General features: G+C 35.6%; 1 protein-coding gene across 4 annotated transcripts in view; it reads left to right on the top strand.

Annotated features, from left to right (window-relative positions):
* The window catches only part of AKAP9 (A-kinase anchoring protein 9), a 122844-nt gene that overhangs the window by 78189 nt on the left and 27532 nt on the right, over positions 1-17123 (top strand). For all 4 annotated transcript variants that reach the window (XM_072854291.1, XM_072854288.1, XM_072854289.1 and 1 more), the window contains 4 exons: positions 5131-5293; positions 10073-10285; positions 12752-12984; positions 15555-15674. In XM_072854291.1, coding sequence (XP_072710392.1) covers positions 5131-5293; positions 10073-10285; positions 12752-12984; positions 15555-15674 — 729 coding nt within the window. The remainder of the gene's footprint in view (positions 1-5130; positions 5294-10072; positions 10286-12751; positions 12985-15554; positions 15675-17123) is intronic.

Genomic DNA, 17123 nt, shown 5'->3' with positions numbered 1-17123 from the left:
ACGGGTCATCTGCATTCTACTGCAATCCAGAGGAGCTGTCGGGGCACATTGAGCTGGCCCCTGTGAAGAAGGAGGGTTAAGGGGAACTGCGCCCAGTTCTCTTGACAAACCTTTTAGCCAATTGACTGGCCAAAAAGGTGGAGCTCTCCTACTGTCTCTTCCAACTATGGCCAGTTAAGCACATATCCACCTTGCTGTCAGAAAAGGAGTCTGCACTCCAGCGCTCCAGTATTTATGTGAGGTATGTGATTCATGACTAGTCTCCAAAAAAGAGGCAGTGTGTGGGTACTCCTTTCTGTTTGCTATCAGGGTACTTTGCATGGTGGGATGTTAGTTGCTCTCTGGACTACTTCCCTGTTAATTGAAATGGGAGCTATGTACCTAGCTCAGTCAGTTCAAATCACACTGCTTATACCATGTGCTTTACTTTGAGATTATGTACATCTCAATTTGAAGGTATCAAAGTATATACGCTGTATCTCACTGTAACTTTTTAAGCTCTCTTGAAGAACTGTCTTTGGAGTCAGCTCTTTAATCTATTTGAGACTAGAATTCAAAGGATACAGTGTGTTTTATGCTACAGACCTATTAGTTAACCTAGTAATGATATTACATAAAAAGTCACTGCTTTCTTGTCTCTAGGGGTAAAATGGGTAAATCATAACTACTGGAAATGAAGGAGAAAAAAAATGTGATGATGAAAGTAATATGAAAATTCATTGTCTAAGACTTTAAAAGTTTTAAGCTTTTAAGTATTTTTTGCTTTTGAAAAATACTTCAAAAATGAAGTTGATAGTCTTTTCTTCTTTTTAAAAAAGAAAAAGAGAAAAGACTAATTTGTGACTTACAAGAGTTAAAAGTAATTTAAATACAAGTTCAGCAAACCCCCCTCTGGCTTACTAAAGCAAGCAGTCTGGTGGATCTTGTAAATCAGTTTCTGCATTGCATTTGTTTGCAAACTCATTGTGCAACAGCTCTCTTCTGTTTGAGCGTGAGTTCAATTAAAAAGACATCTTTGGCTTTTTGAGGTCTTTTTTCAGCTTAAGGCCTAGCATTACATAATAACGAAAAGGGATACACAGATACTCCAGTATATGGAGTTCTTAAAAAAAATATACTTAGGCATTTGTAGGAGATGCATTTAAAGAGCAGATGATACAGACAAAGAAAAACAACTTCAAGGTTTTATAGTAATTAAGAATTCATGCTGCAATTATAAAAGTTTTGTCAATTATTTATTCCACTTGGTGCTTCTTTTTTCTGAACATTTTGCTGCTGATCTTTAAATGCATAGTTTTATACATAAAATATAAATTATTTTACTTTTGTGACTTCTATTTTTGCAGTAAGTATTTACTTTTCATGATACCAATGAAAGTACTCAGTGTATTCTAAGCAGTTTATTTTTATTTATTGTCAATTGATTGAGAAATTTTATTTTCCCTTCATAGCTTTGTAGCTGAGACCTTGCCAGTAGCAGCAACAGAGTTATGTTTTGGCTCAAACACATACACATGCATTTTTTTCATTAATATGGATTCTACAAATATGGATTTATCCCTGATGATCGTATCTGGTTTTTTTTAAAGTTAAGAAAATGTTAATCTGTTTATACATTTTCCCACAGTATTTAAGTATAAATATTGATATCTTTTCTGGCTGTTCTGTAGAGGTACTTTGCAAGCATTCAAGCTTGTCTGCTTTGCAATGTCTGTTGTGGGCTTACTGGATTATACACAGTTCCTGTGTGTACCAAGGGTTTGTAGGTGACTTGACGATTATTTTTAAATAGTCAAAAATGGAATACTTTATTTTTTCTACTCTGCAATATTTTATAATCTAAAACTAATTACAGGCAGAAAAGATTTTAACCTTTCCTCTTAATCAGTTCTGTTGTACAGACAGACATGTACCCATCTCTTCAAAAAAAACTTAAAAGAGAGAGAGAAACCTGGCAAAAATCTTCAGAGTAACTATTTGAGACAAGTCTGAACACACACTTTCAGACATGAAGTGCAGTTTGAATCTTTTCAGGCAAGGCATATAGTGGGTGTATTAATTCAAATTCCACCTGCTGGTGTTATGTATAGGTAAATAAATCAGGCCACTCCCCTGAACTCTTTCGGTTGGGAGATACTAACAGGAAGCCTTTAAACTAGCAGAGTTTGAGAAAGTTTTATTCCTGTTGAATTAACTCCAAGAACAAGAATGAAGGCAAATAATGACATATCTGTATTTCTCTTTCATTTGCTGTAGTGGAGATGGAAAATCACTTTTAGTTTCTGTTCTGCTACCTTGCTTGTCTGCTGCAGCGTACCTGTGCAGGTGAAACAAAATTATGCTTCCTTGCCTTGGAAATTACCTGCCAGCTGCTATTGGAAGATCTCTGTTGCTTTTTCATGTGAAACTTCTCTAAGAAGGATTTTTAGGAGTGACCATACAAAGTTTTCTTGCACCTCTCTCTATTTTGGATTAATCCACTCTTGAATTACTCTGCTTGAGAATGTGATCTGAGGCTTCCTGTTGATTCCAAGTAGGTTTGCACTGACAGTGCTGATATGTGTCTTCAGACTGTTAAATGTACGTGTTCTGTTACAAATTCCTATTAGTAATTTCTAAAACCAGCCTAGCTAGTGCAAAATACCCATGTGACCGTTGAGAAGACAGCAACAGCGATATTTTTGGGAATGGATTCTTACCGCACCTACTGGGCATCTAATCTGTTTAGTGGTTTGTGGAGTGATGGCCAAGAAGAACATACATACGAGGTTGAATCTCGTGTGCCTTTACCATATCCTTTTCCTTTCACTGAACACTTGGATGAAAATAATTCTGTAGTTGTAAATACTTCAATTTTTCACTTCAGCCACAAAAAAAACGGACATATTTTAAAACTTATTTCTAAAATCTCCTTGCCTACACCTCCCTATTCAGTAAGTATAAAAATTTTTAAAAGAAATTGTATTTTAAACTAGCTTAAATAGAAGAGAATGCAGTGAAAAATGATATAAACTTGTTTATATTGTTACAGTTATTATGTACTGCTGACAGGCTTTTTTCCTAGACAGTTTTTTATGGGCACTGAGAAAGCTTTAATTATACAATTCTTTCTGTTCATTTCTAACAAAAGAAATTTAGCAGACACAGAGATATATTGAATTACAGAGGTTTGAGATCTCTTTTTAAAGTGCTTCAGTGTTACTTATTACATTACATTTTTCTCACTGTGAATAATTTATGGGGGGGCGGGGGAGTGCAGGGGGGTTTGAGAGTTAAGATTGTTCCTTTATAGCTTTCATGCACTGACTAGTAACATTAACTAGCACAAGCTTGCTAATGGCTTCCCGTGATCCCATGAAGAAATTTTTGTTCTTGAAAAATCATGTTCATGTTTGTGCTTCTTTTTGGTTTTGCCTTGTGATATTTTTAATAATACCTTGAGTTGCTATTACTGAAAAGAGCTGAAGAATTATATTTATTCTGAGTTTTAGTTGGAGTATTTGATGCATGAGTAAGACATTTTTATGGTTGTCTATGTACAGTAAACCTATCATGTGTTTGCCTTTTATCTGAGATGGGTCTTTCATTAAGCACTTCAAAACGTAAGAATAAAGTAAGAATATTCTGTGATTTTTAAAATATCTCAAACCAGTGCAGATACTCAGCTGCAGTATTTATACATTTCTTTAACTCCTGCCAGATTAAATAGTTCATGTTAATGATGTCCATCTAAAAAGGAATGCTGTGGAGAATAAATCAAGTATTTAAATTCAGTGTATTATAAAAGAGAATGTATTGATTATTCAGACATTCTTTTCAAAGTGTAATTTTATTTATAAGTGGATAATCTTATGTTCAATGTTCTATGAAATGTTCCTAACCCATTTTTCAGAGATTTTAAAGCAAGCTAATTATACTCATGAACATAGCTGGAGATGGTGAAAAAGCTTCTATTTTTGAAGAAATTGAGAGGAAAAATATGTTTATAGAAACTGTAGCAAAGCCATAGATGTTACTATCTCACAAATATCTGCCAATATCCATAATATTAAAAAGGAAAAGAAAAGAAAAAAAAAAAGGAGAGGAGCAGGAAATATGTGTTATTTCATTTTCTGATGTTCTTATTCAAAATAAGTTGTCTTCTTTTGAATACAAGCCCCACAAAGAACTCATGCCTGATTCAACTCTGACAATTTGTATTTGTGTCCCTCGAAGAGGTGGATGTAGGCTGTAAATATTAACAGTTGAGAAGTAGAGATCTTCTTGGTAATAGACTCTGGTTTGCTGTTATCTTAGATGAACATTTTGTGTAATCAAAACTTCTAACATTAATGTTCCTTCTTTACTCTTTTGCTTTTGTAATTCTAATTTTAATTCTTTTTGAAATTATCATTTTGGCTATGTCTAAACTGGGCTATGTCTAAACTGGCATAAAAAACAATTTTATGCATTGCAGTCCTGGTTTTCCAGTAGTTTAAGTTAGTGACGTAGTGAGATTGCGCTACATCTGTGGTAATACATGTTAAATATTAACCCAACAGACAAGCAGAGAAGAATAAAAAAATCCTTAATAATTCTGCTAGGTGGATGCAGTTGGAAGAAACATTGCTGTACTGCCTTGTTGGTTGAAAAGTGTGGTATATTCAAAATTCATGTTTTCCTGGTGTTCTCATTTATCTTCATCTTAAGGAGAAGAAGAGATGAAGCACCACTTGTGTCAATGTATATCAAAACTTCTGCCAGTTTTGTGCAATGTTTTTTAGCCATTCTAAGTATATGGTGGGTGATAGCTTACTCGTATTTAGTAAAAAACTCATATGTAAATAAAGGTGAATCTAGTGTAAACTCGTAAACCAGGAATTACCGGAACAAAGACACGGATTTAGCCAGGTGGCTCATTGAGTCACTATACTGACAAAGCCTATTTGCTTAGACTTTTGTTCTGAGTCAATCTTCCTATTGTAGTCTGCGAATGTGTGTTCAGTAAAGGTCTTATGGAATGTCCAGTGAAGTTATGTGAGACTTCTCATCACACTGTAAAGCAACTGTTAACTAAATAGGAATGATAGAATAGTTATTTATCAGAAAACCTTTGGTTTATCTAACTTCTGTAATTTTTTCCTGTGGTAGCTTGAACATGCTAAAATTACTCAGACAGAACTCATGCGAGAGTCCTTCAAAAAGCAACAAGAGGCCACAGAATTTATCAAGTATCAGGAAGAACTACAAGAACGTCTTAATGAAGAAACCAAAGCCAGAGAGCAGTTGGCTTTGGAGCTTAGTAAAGCTGAAGGTGAGTAACTTTTTTTATGAGTTGTTGAACTTTGCACTCACTTACCTATTAATTCAGTAAAGAAATTGCAAATTAGATCGATTTCTTTGCGAATTCTAGAATGTTATCAGCCTTCTGGATGGTTATGGACAAGATGACCTCTGGAGGTCCCTTCCAACGTCAACTGCTCTATGATTCTGTTTCCCAACTTTATCTCACTTATTATTGTCTGACTTATTAAAAATAAGAGGTTGGATATGTGTTGTTATCCTCAAAATTAATTTATTTCATCATAACATGTCTGTTTGTGCAGACAAGGTTAAATATTAACAACTTAGAATCATAGAATCATAAATAGGCTGGAAGGCACCTCTGGACATCATCTATTCCAGCCCCCTGCTCTAAGCAGGGTCAGGTGGAGCAGGTTGCCCAGGACTGTGTCCAGTCAAGTTTTGAATGGCCACACCCTCTCTGGGCAGCCTGTTCCAGTGTTTGACCACCATCAAAGAGAGAAAAGAAAAAAAAAAAACAACAATCTTTTTCGTATGTTGAAATTCAGTTTCCCATTTTTCAGTTTGTGCCTCTTGCCTCTTGACCTTGACTTAGTTCCACACAAACATGGATTAAAACGTAGAACCTTCACTCTGAATTTGATGATATGGTGGTTATATGTTTCAATTTGCTCTCTGTTTGAAGTGATCTTTTTAAGTGTATTTACAACTGCGTTAAGGAAGCAATTAAAAATTGTAGGGTGTTACCCTACAGTTTCCTAGAGGAAACCTAATAATCTTTTCTGACATCAGGAAAATATGTTCAAATCTGACAGGCACTCAATTTGTTCTTTAGAAGTAGCTTTATTGTTTCTGAATGTTTTGTTTCCATGCAGCATTTCTACCATTATCTGCTTGTAATTAGCATCTGGAAAAGATGCAAAAAACACCTACCCTATAGGTAGGATCTCTGTAGTAGTAAGCAGAAAGATATTTTAGTTAGTTTTGAAGTTCAGCAGACTTCTCTGTTTCAAAGTGGGAGCATAGAGTAAAGCTTCATAGGCAAATGTTATTCCTGGAGAATGCTACCCTGCCAGCCTTCCTCTTCTTTTTACATAGACAGATGATCCAGCATGAGTTCATAAACTATTAATAGCTAGGACACACATAACCTGAAAAGAAGTGCAGGTTTCTAAGCCATGTGTCTAAAACGTGGTGCGAGGGACAGTTGGTAGCCTGTCAGTTCACACAGCATAAACGTTGTGTGTCATCAGCACCAGTACTGGCTGCAGCATTTCAATAGCTTCAGCAAAACTAGAAAGCAGGAAAATTGATGCCAGAGGGAATAGATTTAAATGTGAAAGAGGCATTATTACTTTTTTTAAATATTAAATTAAGAGTGAAAAAAATCTTGTATGGAACATGTCTTAACATGCAGAAAGGATGAAATCTTCCACCAAAATGTAGATGACCTAAGAATTTATATTGTTGTGCAGATGGAGTTACAAAACTGTTTAGTATTGACGAATTTCAGAACGTAGTCAGCTTTTATGTCTGTTGCTGCTTTCCTTGGAGGATAATATTTTTGTCTTGATAGAATTTTTATTCACAAATCTTTAATAATAAAGTAAAATAGACCAATACATTAGGACAAAGCAGAGAGGTTAATGTTAAGTTTTATTTAAAGGTAGGAATCTGTCATAGTGTCAGAGCTGTCTGCATAGGTTGAATCCTACAAGTAGCATTTAAAAAAAAATACTATAGGCTAATTTTATTTATTAAAAAAAAGTTTTTACTATGAACTTATCTCTGTTGCTTTGCCTTCTGGGTCTGTATTTTTTGGCTTAGTCAGGTTCTCCACTAAGAACTACAAGCTTGCCTTTTCATTTACAATAAATACATTTCCATTTGTGCAGGACTCTATTGCAAAGAGTGCATGCATAATTGTATTTGAAGATGACGTCCCACAGAATGAACCCTGCTTATTATCCATTTTTTATTTTCATATTTTTATTATTGTTTTTATCCTGTTACCACCAACAAGCAAAAAATCTAAAATTAACTAGGTTCTTTTGAGCAATGCACTTCTGCTATAAATTTTGCTTGTGCAAACAAACTAATAGCAACAAAGAAACTACAAACTTACTAGATGCCAGTTTGTAGATAACGGGATTGCCCATATGTAAATGAAGGCAAAATTTACCTGTAAAATTTTATTAAATGCTTGAAATACTCCATCAGAGCCTGGTTTGGAGATAAAACAGATGAGTCAAGGATGTATTTTTTGCTAACAAAGAAAGTATATTAAACACAAAAATCTAGTGAGAGCTATGAAGCTATGTTTTGCACTCTCTGGATTTTATCTGATAATTTTTTATTTGGGGAAAAAAAACTTGGAAGCCTATAAAGTGGAAACAATCTTTAAAATTTTTTAACTGGAATTTAATTTTAATCAGATCAATAGCAATGTCAGTTTATAAGACTTGACAGACTGGCTGTGTTGATTTGGTTCACGAACAGTTCTGGAATGTAAGAGACAGAATTTGATGTTAGTTTTAGCCCTTGTTAGATATATTGTACAGTTGAGCTTTTAAGTTAGGTGCAGGTTTATGTCACATGTAGAGATTTAATTCACTTCAGTCTTTTGCAGGAATTCAGCTAATTTGACCCTCTTATTGCTTTAATGTTTTATAACTCCTGAGTTAATTAAATCTTTTTTCATCCTTTTTTTCTGTGAACTTCTGAAATTCATGCACTTCTAAATGACAGGCACCTTTTTTTTTTTTTGGTGTTGATATAACAAAACAAAAATGCCATAGAACTCTTTTTATTTAATTTCTTCTGCTCATTGAACTGAGTTGTGAGCATACTCTGACAAGCCAAACTACATTCTCTTATCAAATTCCTTATATAGGTATGTAGAACAATGTCTTAGTTCATTATACATCTGATGGTACTCTGTCTTCTCTTGAGATAAAATGTGTCATTTTTGATCATTTCTTTCTTATCACAAAAACTGCTGTGGCTGAGACATTTTCAAACCTCTAGTGTTTTAGTGGTGTCAGATATGACTTATCTAATGTGATAGAAAAGCTAATGCCAATTTGTTCACTGAACTCTGACAACTTCCATTACATCTCTTTAAAAAAAAAAAAAAAAAGAAAAAGAAAAAAAAAAAGCAGGAGTAAATACCACAACATGTGATCTTAGCAGACTACTTCTTCATTGTTCATACATTTTTGGTGGGGGTGTGCACTCCATTTAGCCTGGGAATGCCCTCTCAACTTCCAATCTGTTAAGCACTTGTTGTGAACAGCATCTGATACAGTGGGAATAACTACTAGAATTTGTATTGTGAAAAATTTGAAATGCTGTTAATCATGTTTCTAGTTCAGTATTTTTTGTTTCAACAGCCAGTCCCTCTATGCGGCTGTGTTCTCTGTGAATCCAAGTCTGGAAAAAAAGATTGGTCAGCAGTGCATGACTGATATGCATGAGGACCAGACCTGTGTTTCTCAGACTGTATATGCAAAGACCACTGTTACTTAATTTCCTCTGATACAGAACTAAGTGCTCACAGAGGTTTTACTTTGTCTACATTAATAACAAATGGAAACATCTTTAGTTTTCCTATATTCTCAAGCCAGGATAAAATCCATTTTAATACTGACTCAAGATTATAGATTTATATTGATAAAGTACTTTCATATTAAAAATAGTTTGGTGTTGAAAAAATACTGCTTAGATTCTGTAGGTTTAGTAAGAAGAAACTTGAGATAGGTGTGTGTGTCCAACTGAGAAAGTTTAGACATCGTATGATTGATGTCCTATCTGTCTTTTGGAACCATCGGTATCTGACATGACAGAACACACCTTACCATGGAAATCTGGGATACCTATTTAGTACCTTCTGTCACTCAGTAAAAATGTCTTTTGTGTTCTGTGGTCAGATGTTTCTGAAAGGACTGACGTGAATCTTCTGAAGCCAATACTATTACAGGATCTCAGTTTAGTTTGTACAGCCCTCAAGGAAATTCACTGTTTTTTCCTAAGTCTTTAGCTTTGTGCTCACTTCTGCATCATTCCGAGATGGTGCCATTACTTACAGCCGTAATATCATTCATAAAGCTCAAATAGAGCTCCCCCTCAGGTTCCTAGATAAACTACTTCACTATGAAGCAATTTGTAAAAGCATACAAGACATATTCTCAAGGTAGTGTCCCAAACACTCTGTTAAAAAGATCATTAATTGTTCTGTGCCACTTCAAAAATTGCACATTAACAGTAAAGAAATTAAATTGTTTCTTTTATGTCAGCTGTTACAGGGCTTTTGGGAGTGATTCAGGTGCTAAACATGGACACCTACAGCCAGTTTTGGTGCCTTATAACATTGGAGGCATCTATATTATACCTGACCTACAGGAGACCCATGGTCTTACAGAAACTGTGGTTTGAGGTCAGGCGAATGTCTTGAGGCACCCAAAATGGCACCTGGCACCTGAATTTATCTGAAATTTCTTATTTATCCTGTGTTTATTACACACTTATTTTTCCTTGGCTTTGGAGTTCCTGTTTGCTCCAGAGGTCTTGCGCTGAGAGAAAATTAAGAGCTATATTTGGTCTTGTGCTATCCTTCCTGTACTTTGTTCATCATGGAAGAACAGCAAGGACAGGAGTAGACGTTGTCAGGTGCTGAGTATCTAACATGCATGTGCATTTATGTGAGAATACTATAGTGACTTCACCATGCAAAAAATTCAAATTGTGCTTTATTGTCTATTAAATCTGCCCTGAAATTGATGTTCTACAGGCCTCATTGATGGTTATGCAGATGAAAAAGCATTTCTGGAAAAACAACTCCAGGAAAAAATAGATGTAATTGACCATCTTGAGCAAGAACTACTGTGTACAGGTAACAAATTGCAGGAGTTGGAGGCTGAACAGCAGCAGATCCAGGAAGAAAAGGAGTTACTCTCCAGACAGAAGGATGCCATGAGAGCAGATGCAGGGCCAGTAGAGCAGCGTATGTATTCCTCTCAATCTTTCTATGAGATTTTCTTATGCTTTCAAATAAAATAATAAGTAATCTTGGTGAAGGTTCCCCCCCCCCCCCCCCTTTGTAATCATTAATAAAAATGTGATAGGGCAAAATGTGATATTTTCATACCTGATGCCTAATGTTAGCATAACTTTTCTTGATATTTAAACAAAAAATGACTGAATTTTCAGAAGTGTTGAGCAATCACAGTTGTTCTTTTAAGCCAGCAAAAGCTTGATACCTCTGAAAATCTGCTTTTACTTCTATTATTGCTGGAGATGGAACATCTTGAAGTTAGCACCTATGGATAAAAATACTGGTCTAAATACTTTCCAGAGTTTTAGAGGGACTAGCAAGCATACCTACCAGAACATGGTTGAACTACACATGATGGCCATACTTATTTTAGACCCAGAAGATATACTTTTCTAACAAATTCCTCTTTTGGGGAAGAATGGCACAAAAGTTGCATGATAAGGAAAGCCTGTTATCTACCCGTAATGAAAATGTTCAGCAGTGATGGTGAAAATTCCAGATAAATACCATGTCAATGTAATCTAACTAACTGCTTACTCAAAAAAGCATTTACCTTCATGAAGTAAATGTGTCTTTTAATTCTTCCTTAAACTAATAACTTAAATTAATATTTTATGTGTGAGAGGGGAAGAAGATTAGAATGGTGGTATTTTAAGAAGTACTGATCTTTAAACTGATCTTTACATTGTAAATAGCAGGATGAAATTACCATTTAATTTAATTTCTAAAAGTTTATGGCAATTTATAATGTTGCTATTTTTATAACTTACTCATCTGGGTGTGTATTTGCAATTTCCTATGTCCACTTTGTATAACAATGAAATTTTAAGAACAACCTGTTGCTTCCTACTTTACAGTAAAGAAGATCCTTGTCTATGACTCCAGTTTAGTTATTTGTTATATGTTTTAGGTTTCTAAATATTTTAGTTATTTTCATGTATAACAACTGTCAGGATAAACAATTCTATGACTATGTGTAGGTACTTATATCATGCATACCAGAATAACTTACCACATTCCCTAAGTTATCTCAACAACTTTGTCATTAAATGCCACATCTATCTTTGGCTTCATTTTCTCTTACATTGTTGCACCACAAGGAAACTATAGCTGGCATGTGAATTACTTTGCATCTTTTTTTTGTTTTCTCTCTCTCTATTCTCCTAGGCCTAGTAGATGCTGCAGTCGATGCAGCTTCCCAAGCAGGTGTGTTTGTATGTTGCATGGCCAATCTGTAATTGGGTGGAAGACTTACACATACTGACATTGTTAATCAGGATTATTGGGCTTTTGGCTTACTGACATTACTTGTAATTCTTACTGGCCTGCAGCTTTGATGTTGTATTTCATACTCAGTTTTACATTTCGCTAACAACATTTCTTATAATTTCTAAACATAATAAGCAAATTCATTAATAACCATCATCTTATTCACCTATGAATTACAGATACTTAGATGGTATTGGAGGGATATTTTTGTAGCCTTTTTTTTTTTCTTTTTATTTCCGAATACAGTTGAGTCATTTGTTATGATAACTAACCACTGTATTATATTGATATATAATGGTTACCTAGAAATGAGAATTGGTTAAATATGATGTAAGATGATGGTGCCTAAAGGATCTTTCTTCTATAGTGAAAGTAAATTGTATTGTTTCTGTCTAAATATCAATCATGTTTGAAAGATTCTCCAAATGTAATTGCACTTTACAGTTTGGATTTTACCTCAAGGGATTCATACGGTTAGTTAATACATACTTCAATGGGCTGTGGCTTAAGAGTCTTAATAGAGCGGTTTGGGGCTTTACTATATATGCTTTTGCCAGCCTTTTCATGAGGACTCAAAATTGGGCATCCATGAAGTCACTGATTTTACAAAATTTCAGTTACAGGTCAGTAATTTCCCTCTCTGTCTGCCCAGCAACCTCACTAAGTCTTTCAATATTTCCTTCAAATTATTTATGTGTATCACATTAAATGGTGAAGACTGGGAGTGGATTGATTTTACTGATGCTGGGGATGAGAAGAGGGTTGGGTTTTCTGTACTTCATTGTTAACCCCTGTGCTGAGTCTAGCTGTAGTTTGAACCCATGCATTTTCTTTTCTTTTCAATTATACAAAGACCTTTTAATTTATATGAAACTTAAACAAGGAAGTGATCTGATACAACTTCACTAACAGTCCTCTGAAGACTAACTAAAGGATAGTAATTTTAAAATTAATTTGCTTTAGTGGTTATCTTGATTATTTCTCAGAATAAAATCTATTTTCTAAAAAACAAAAATAGTAAAAACCCAAACCAGTTCACATCCTTCTGCAGAGTACAGCATGGATACCTTGGGGAGTGGTTTTGCTTCATAACATTACTAACTATTCATATCTAAAAGTAGTGTGTGATGCTTTTATTATAACCAGAATTGCTGGAGGAAACAGAAAAGCTAATGAAAGAAAAAATTGAAGTACAGCGTCAAGCTGAAAAAGAGTATGATGACCTTCAGAAGCAAGTGAAAGTCTTGGAAATAGACTTGGAAGAACAGGTCAATCGTTTCATAGAGCTAGAGCAAGAAAAAAATGCAGAACTAATGGACTTAAGGCAGCAAAACCAGGCTTTGGAGAAGCAACTGGAGAAAACAAGAAAATTTCTAGATGTAAGTACGGTAAAAGGCTAGTTCCATGAAGGTGGGTGGGCACCTGTACTGAGGTTTGGTTCAGTGGGAAATGCTATTTTTTTCAGATTTTGAGTAAACATAAAGAAGAACACGATAGGAACAGTGTTATAGGTTCCAGCCCAATAATTTAATTAACATTTTAAAAGTTGAAAATTCATCTGAGATGCTTGCTTAGGACTGCTCTGTATTTTTAAGTATAATTTAGTAGGCTTCTTAAATGTTTAAAATAATGGGAAACTTCTAAAATTAATGAGGAGACATAAATTTTTGTGACCTTCATTTTTAACAGTTTGCGGAATTTCCATGTTTTTCAATGAAGTCTGTTAGAATTAGTTTAAAGTCTGTGCAAGGTCCTGCACCTGGGTCAGGGCAACCCCCGGTATCAGTTCGGGCTGGGGGATGAAAGGATTGAGAGCAGCCCTGCGGAGAAGGACTTGGGGGTACTGGTGGATGAAAAGCTGGACACGAGCTGGCAATGTGCGCCTGCAGCCCAGAAGGCCAACCGTATCCTGGGCTGCATCAAAAGAAGGGTGGCCAGCAGGCCAAGGGAGGTGATTCTACCCCTCTACTCTGCTCTGGTGAGACCCCACCTGGAGCACTGCGTCCAGCTCTGGAGCCCTCAGCACAGGAAAGACATGGACCTGTTGGAGTGGGTCCAGAGGAGGGCCACGAAAGTGATCAGAGGGGTGGAACACCTCTCCTATGAAGAAAGGCTGAGAGAGTTGGGGTTGTTCAGCCTGGAGAAGAGAAGGCTCCAGGGACACCTTATTGTGGCCTTTCAGTACTTAAAGGGGGCTTCTAAGAAAGGTGGGGACAAACTTTTTAGCAGGGCCTGTAGCAATAGGACAAGGGGTAAAGGTTTTAAACTAAAAGAGGGTAGATTTAGACTAGATAGAAGGAATAAATTTTTTACAATGAGGGTGGTGAAACACTGGAACGTGTTGCCGAGAGAGGTGGTAGATGCCCCATCTCTGGAAACTTTCAAGGTCAGGTTGGACAGGGCTCTGAGCAATCCGATCTAGTTAAAGATGTCCCTGCTCATTGCCGGGGGGTTGGACAAGATGGCCTTTAAACAACCCTTCCAACCAAAACCATTCTATGAGTCTATGAATTAAGTAGTCAGCTTTATTTGTACTGGGAAATTGAAAGCATTATTTAAGTTTCTTTTATAGTCTTCCTTCATGGTATTCAAGAATCTACCTCCAGATATTAACCTACACCTTCCAGCCAGTTATATTATATGTGTGTTTGTCCCCATTCACAGTGGCAGTTGCCTCTGTTGTACCCAACTTCTTCCTGCCTCAGGCTGTCTCTGCAATTTTGTTTTAGACTCTACCCCACTTTCAACAAACACCATCTTCTCCACCTCCTCCTTTTCCCATTTTATTCCTATTAAGTGTCCTATGCTGCTTTTGGGAGAAAACTATTATTTCTGTGCCTTCTCAATTAACTCTCTAGCTGGCAGCAGTAGGGTGGAATAATGTAATATAACATAATAAATATAACACCCTGTGGCCATTTGTCTGCATAATCTATTACTAAACAGTATTAAAGGAGAGATCTTTCCAGATACTTCTTAGCAGAAATGGATTTGCTTTATTTCATTTTCTACAGTTACAAGATTATTTTTCTCGCTGAAACTAGTGTGTCATAACAGGACAAGGTTCAGAAGTAAAAATTCCTATTACAAGTCCCATAGTCATAAATGCATTGTGGTTTGGGATTATCAATAGCATGAACTGGAGAGTTATGGACTACTGAGATGGGTAGCTGTTTTGTAATAGCAGCATTAGAATTCTGCTGTTCCCTTGAAACAGCAGGTGAGTTTTTAAAATCTGCAACTTGTAGAGGTTGAGGTTTTATTCTGGTTTCCTGACTTTTTGCAAAATATTTTGTTGCTAGACAGAAGCATTCCTCTTTGTATCAGATAATTCAGCTAGTTTATTTTAATGCAACTGATAAGGTTCATCTGTTTTACAAAGTGGCATTTAAAGGTGATGCTTCACTGGATGCTACCAGTTGCGCATTATTTCCCATACAAAGATGTATTTCCCAAATGTCAGACTGGGATATAACAGCTGAAACTGGTCAAAAGTAAAACTGAAATGCAAAATTCAAAATTTTTTTATTATTATTTTATTTTTTATGTTTTGCTGTTGGCGCCTCATCAATATTAACACAGAGTTAATTTATATTTTTAATTTCTATTTATGCTACATATATCAAAGACAAACATTAGGAAAGAAAATCAGAAAATATTGGCTTATTACCATTTGTGTGATATACCTGGAACAGAAGAAACAAAACTATCATTTTTGTGAAATAATACTGGATGTATCTATGCTGTCCTGATTTTTTTCCTAAAAATGTGAAATTTGTTTCCCCAAATGAGGAAAGAAGTTTTTGTTAACGGCAAGAGGTTCTGCTACCTTAAAAATACTGACATACTGTTACCAGCCTCACACTAACAGAAATAAGAAGTAGTAATATATTTAATTTAGATAGTTTTTAAATCAAATGGTATATCCACATAATTTCTTAACTTTCAGGAGCAAGCAATTGACCGAGAGCACGAGAGAGACGTATTCCAGCAAGAGATACAGAAGCTGGAACAACAGCTTAAGATTCCACAACGGAGTCAGCCTGTCAATGAACATCAAACCAGAGAGGTAACACATTTTATCAGTTGTATTCAATGAATATAAATGACAGTTGACAGCTGTTAAGATATTGCAATGAAGCTATTTTACGGTGTGCCTAACCTGCATCCATTTAGAAGCCAGGAGCGTAAATCCCCTTAGATGAAGGGTAAGGTGTTGGGGGAAAGTGGTGAAACTGTGTTTGGGGGGGGGGGGTTAGGCTGGTTGGTTGGTTGTTTTTAGTAGCAGACATACAGAGACTTTCAAAAAGGTTCATAACTTTCAAAAAGGCTCTTTCATATAACTGAATTTAGAAAATCCACTGTTTTCAAAAGCCTGTGGAAACATTCAGGACTACTTTAGCAATTTCACATGTTCTTAGGTTGTTTTGTGACATTCTGTTTATAGCACAGGTACACAGCTGAAGGAACTGAGCTACCAGCACGTAGCACCTGCGATGTAGTAGCGTGCTGTGTACACTTGAACCTCCCCAGTGAAGGGCTGTCTCCACTGAAGCAAGTTTAGTGACTGTAGAACAGTAGCTCAAGGGAGTCACAGAAAACCCTTAGACCTAGCAAAATCAAGAAAAGTGGCAGCAGTGGAAATGCTATATATTATGAAGCTTTTCCATGTTTTGTTTGATGACCTGTTAGTCAATTAAATGGCAGTTTATTTTTTGTGGGTTTTCTTGTGTCCTGCTTTTTGAGCAAGGCTGATATTTTTGCATTATTTTCTTGCCTGATTTTCAGTATGAAAATGCCTCTTATTAGGCTGCACTGCGATTTTCAAATCAAAGTTCTTACTGAGGTAGTTCAGTTGCTGTAATTCAATTCTTAAATATTAGCAATATTTAGTACTCTATATTATATAGTTTAGGACCATAGACAGTAATAGGACATAAATTGATATATGTGAGGTGTAAGTTGTCAAAATATTTATTTACTTACAATTCTCAGATTTAGAGGTGTATTTCATGAGGGTTTCTAATATATTTTAATACAAAGGTTTGTAAGAAATCTTTCAGTCGAAGTATTCAGTCAGTACTGTGTGATATGGCTGTCATCAGCCTCTGTGAACAATGAATCTTCTGGAATTAGCTGGGTATGTGTTAACCAACACATATGGAGCAACTCTGCATCTGTTTCCTTCTATAGCAAAGTGAGTGCGCACTCCTCTCCTGTTGACATGTTCCACAGGTGGGGGAGACTTTTTAGCACAATTAATTTTCCTGAATCTAGGATGGTCATTTTCAGTTCATTTTGTTATGTGTCTGTCTGTAATTTGGGGCATGGGTAGCATGTGAATTCCTCGTTAAAATTCTCACATTTAAAAAAAAATTCTCCCAAGAAAAAAATTTCAAATTTGATAGCATAATAAAAATTGCCCTATTTTTCTGTACAGAATCTATATGTAAAAATCATCCTCATTTATATGCACATATACCTGTATGTGTGAACTCAAGCTGGCAGATATGCTACA

Source organism: Ciconia boyciana, chromosome 2 (assembly GCF_034638445.1).
Source record: "Ciconia boyciana chromosome 2, ASM3463844v1, whole genome shotgun sequence".
In the NCBI taxonomy this organism is placed as follows: Eukaryota; Metazoa; Chordata; class Aves; order Ciconiiformes; family Ciconiidae; genus Ciconia; species Ciconia boyciana.
This window is presented reverse-complemented; position numbering and strand designations above follow the sequence as displayed.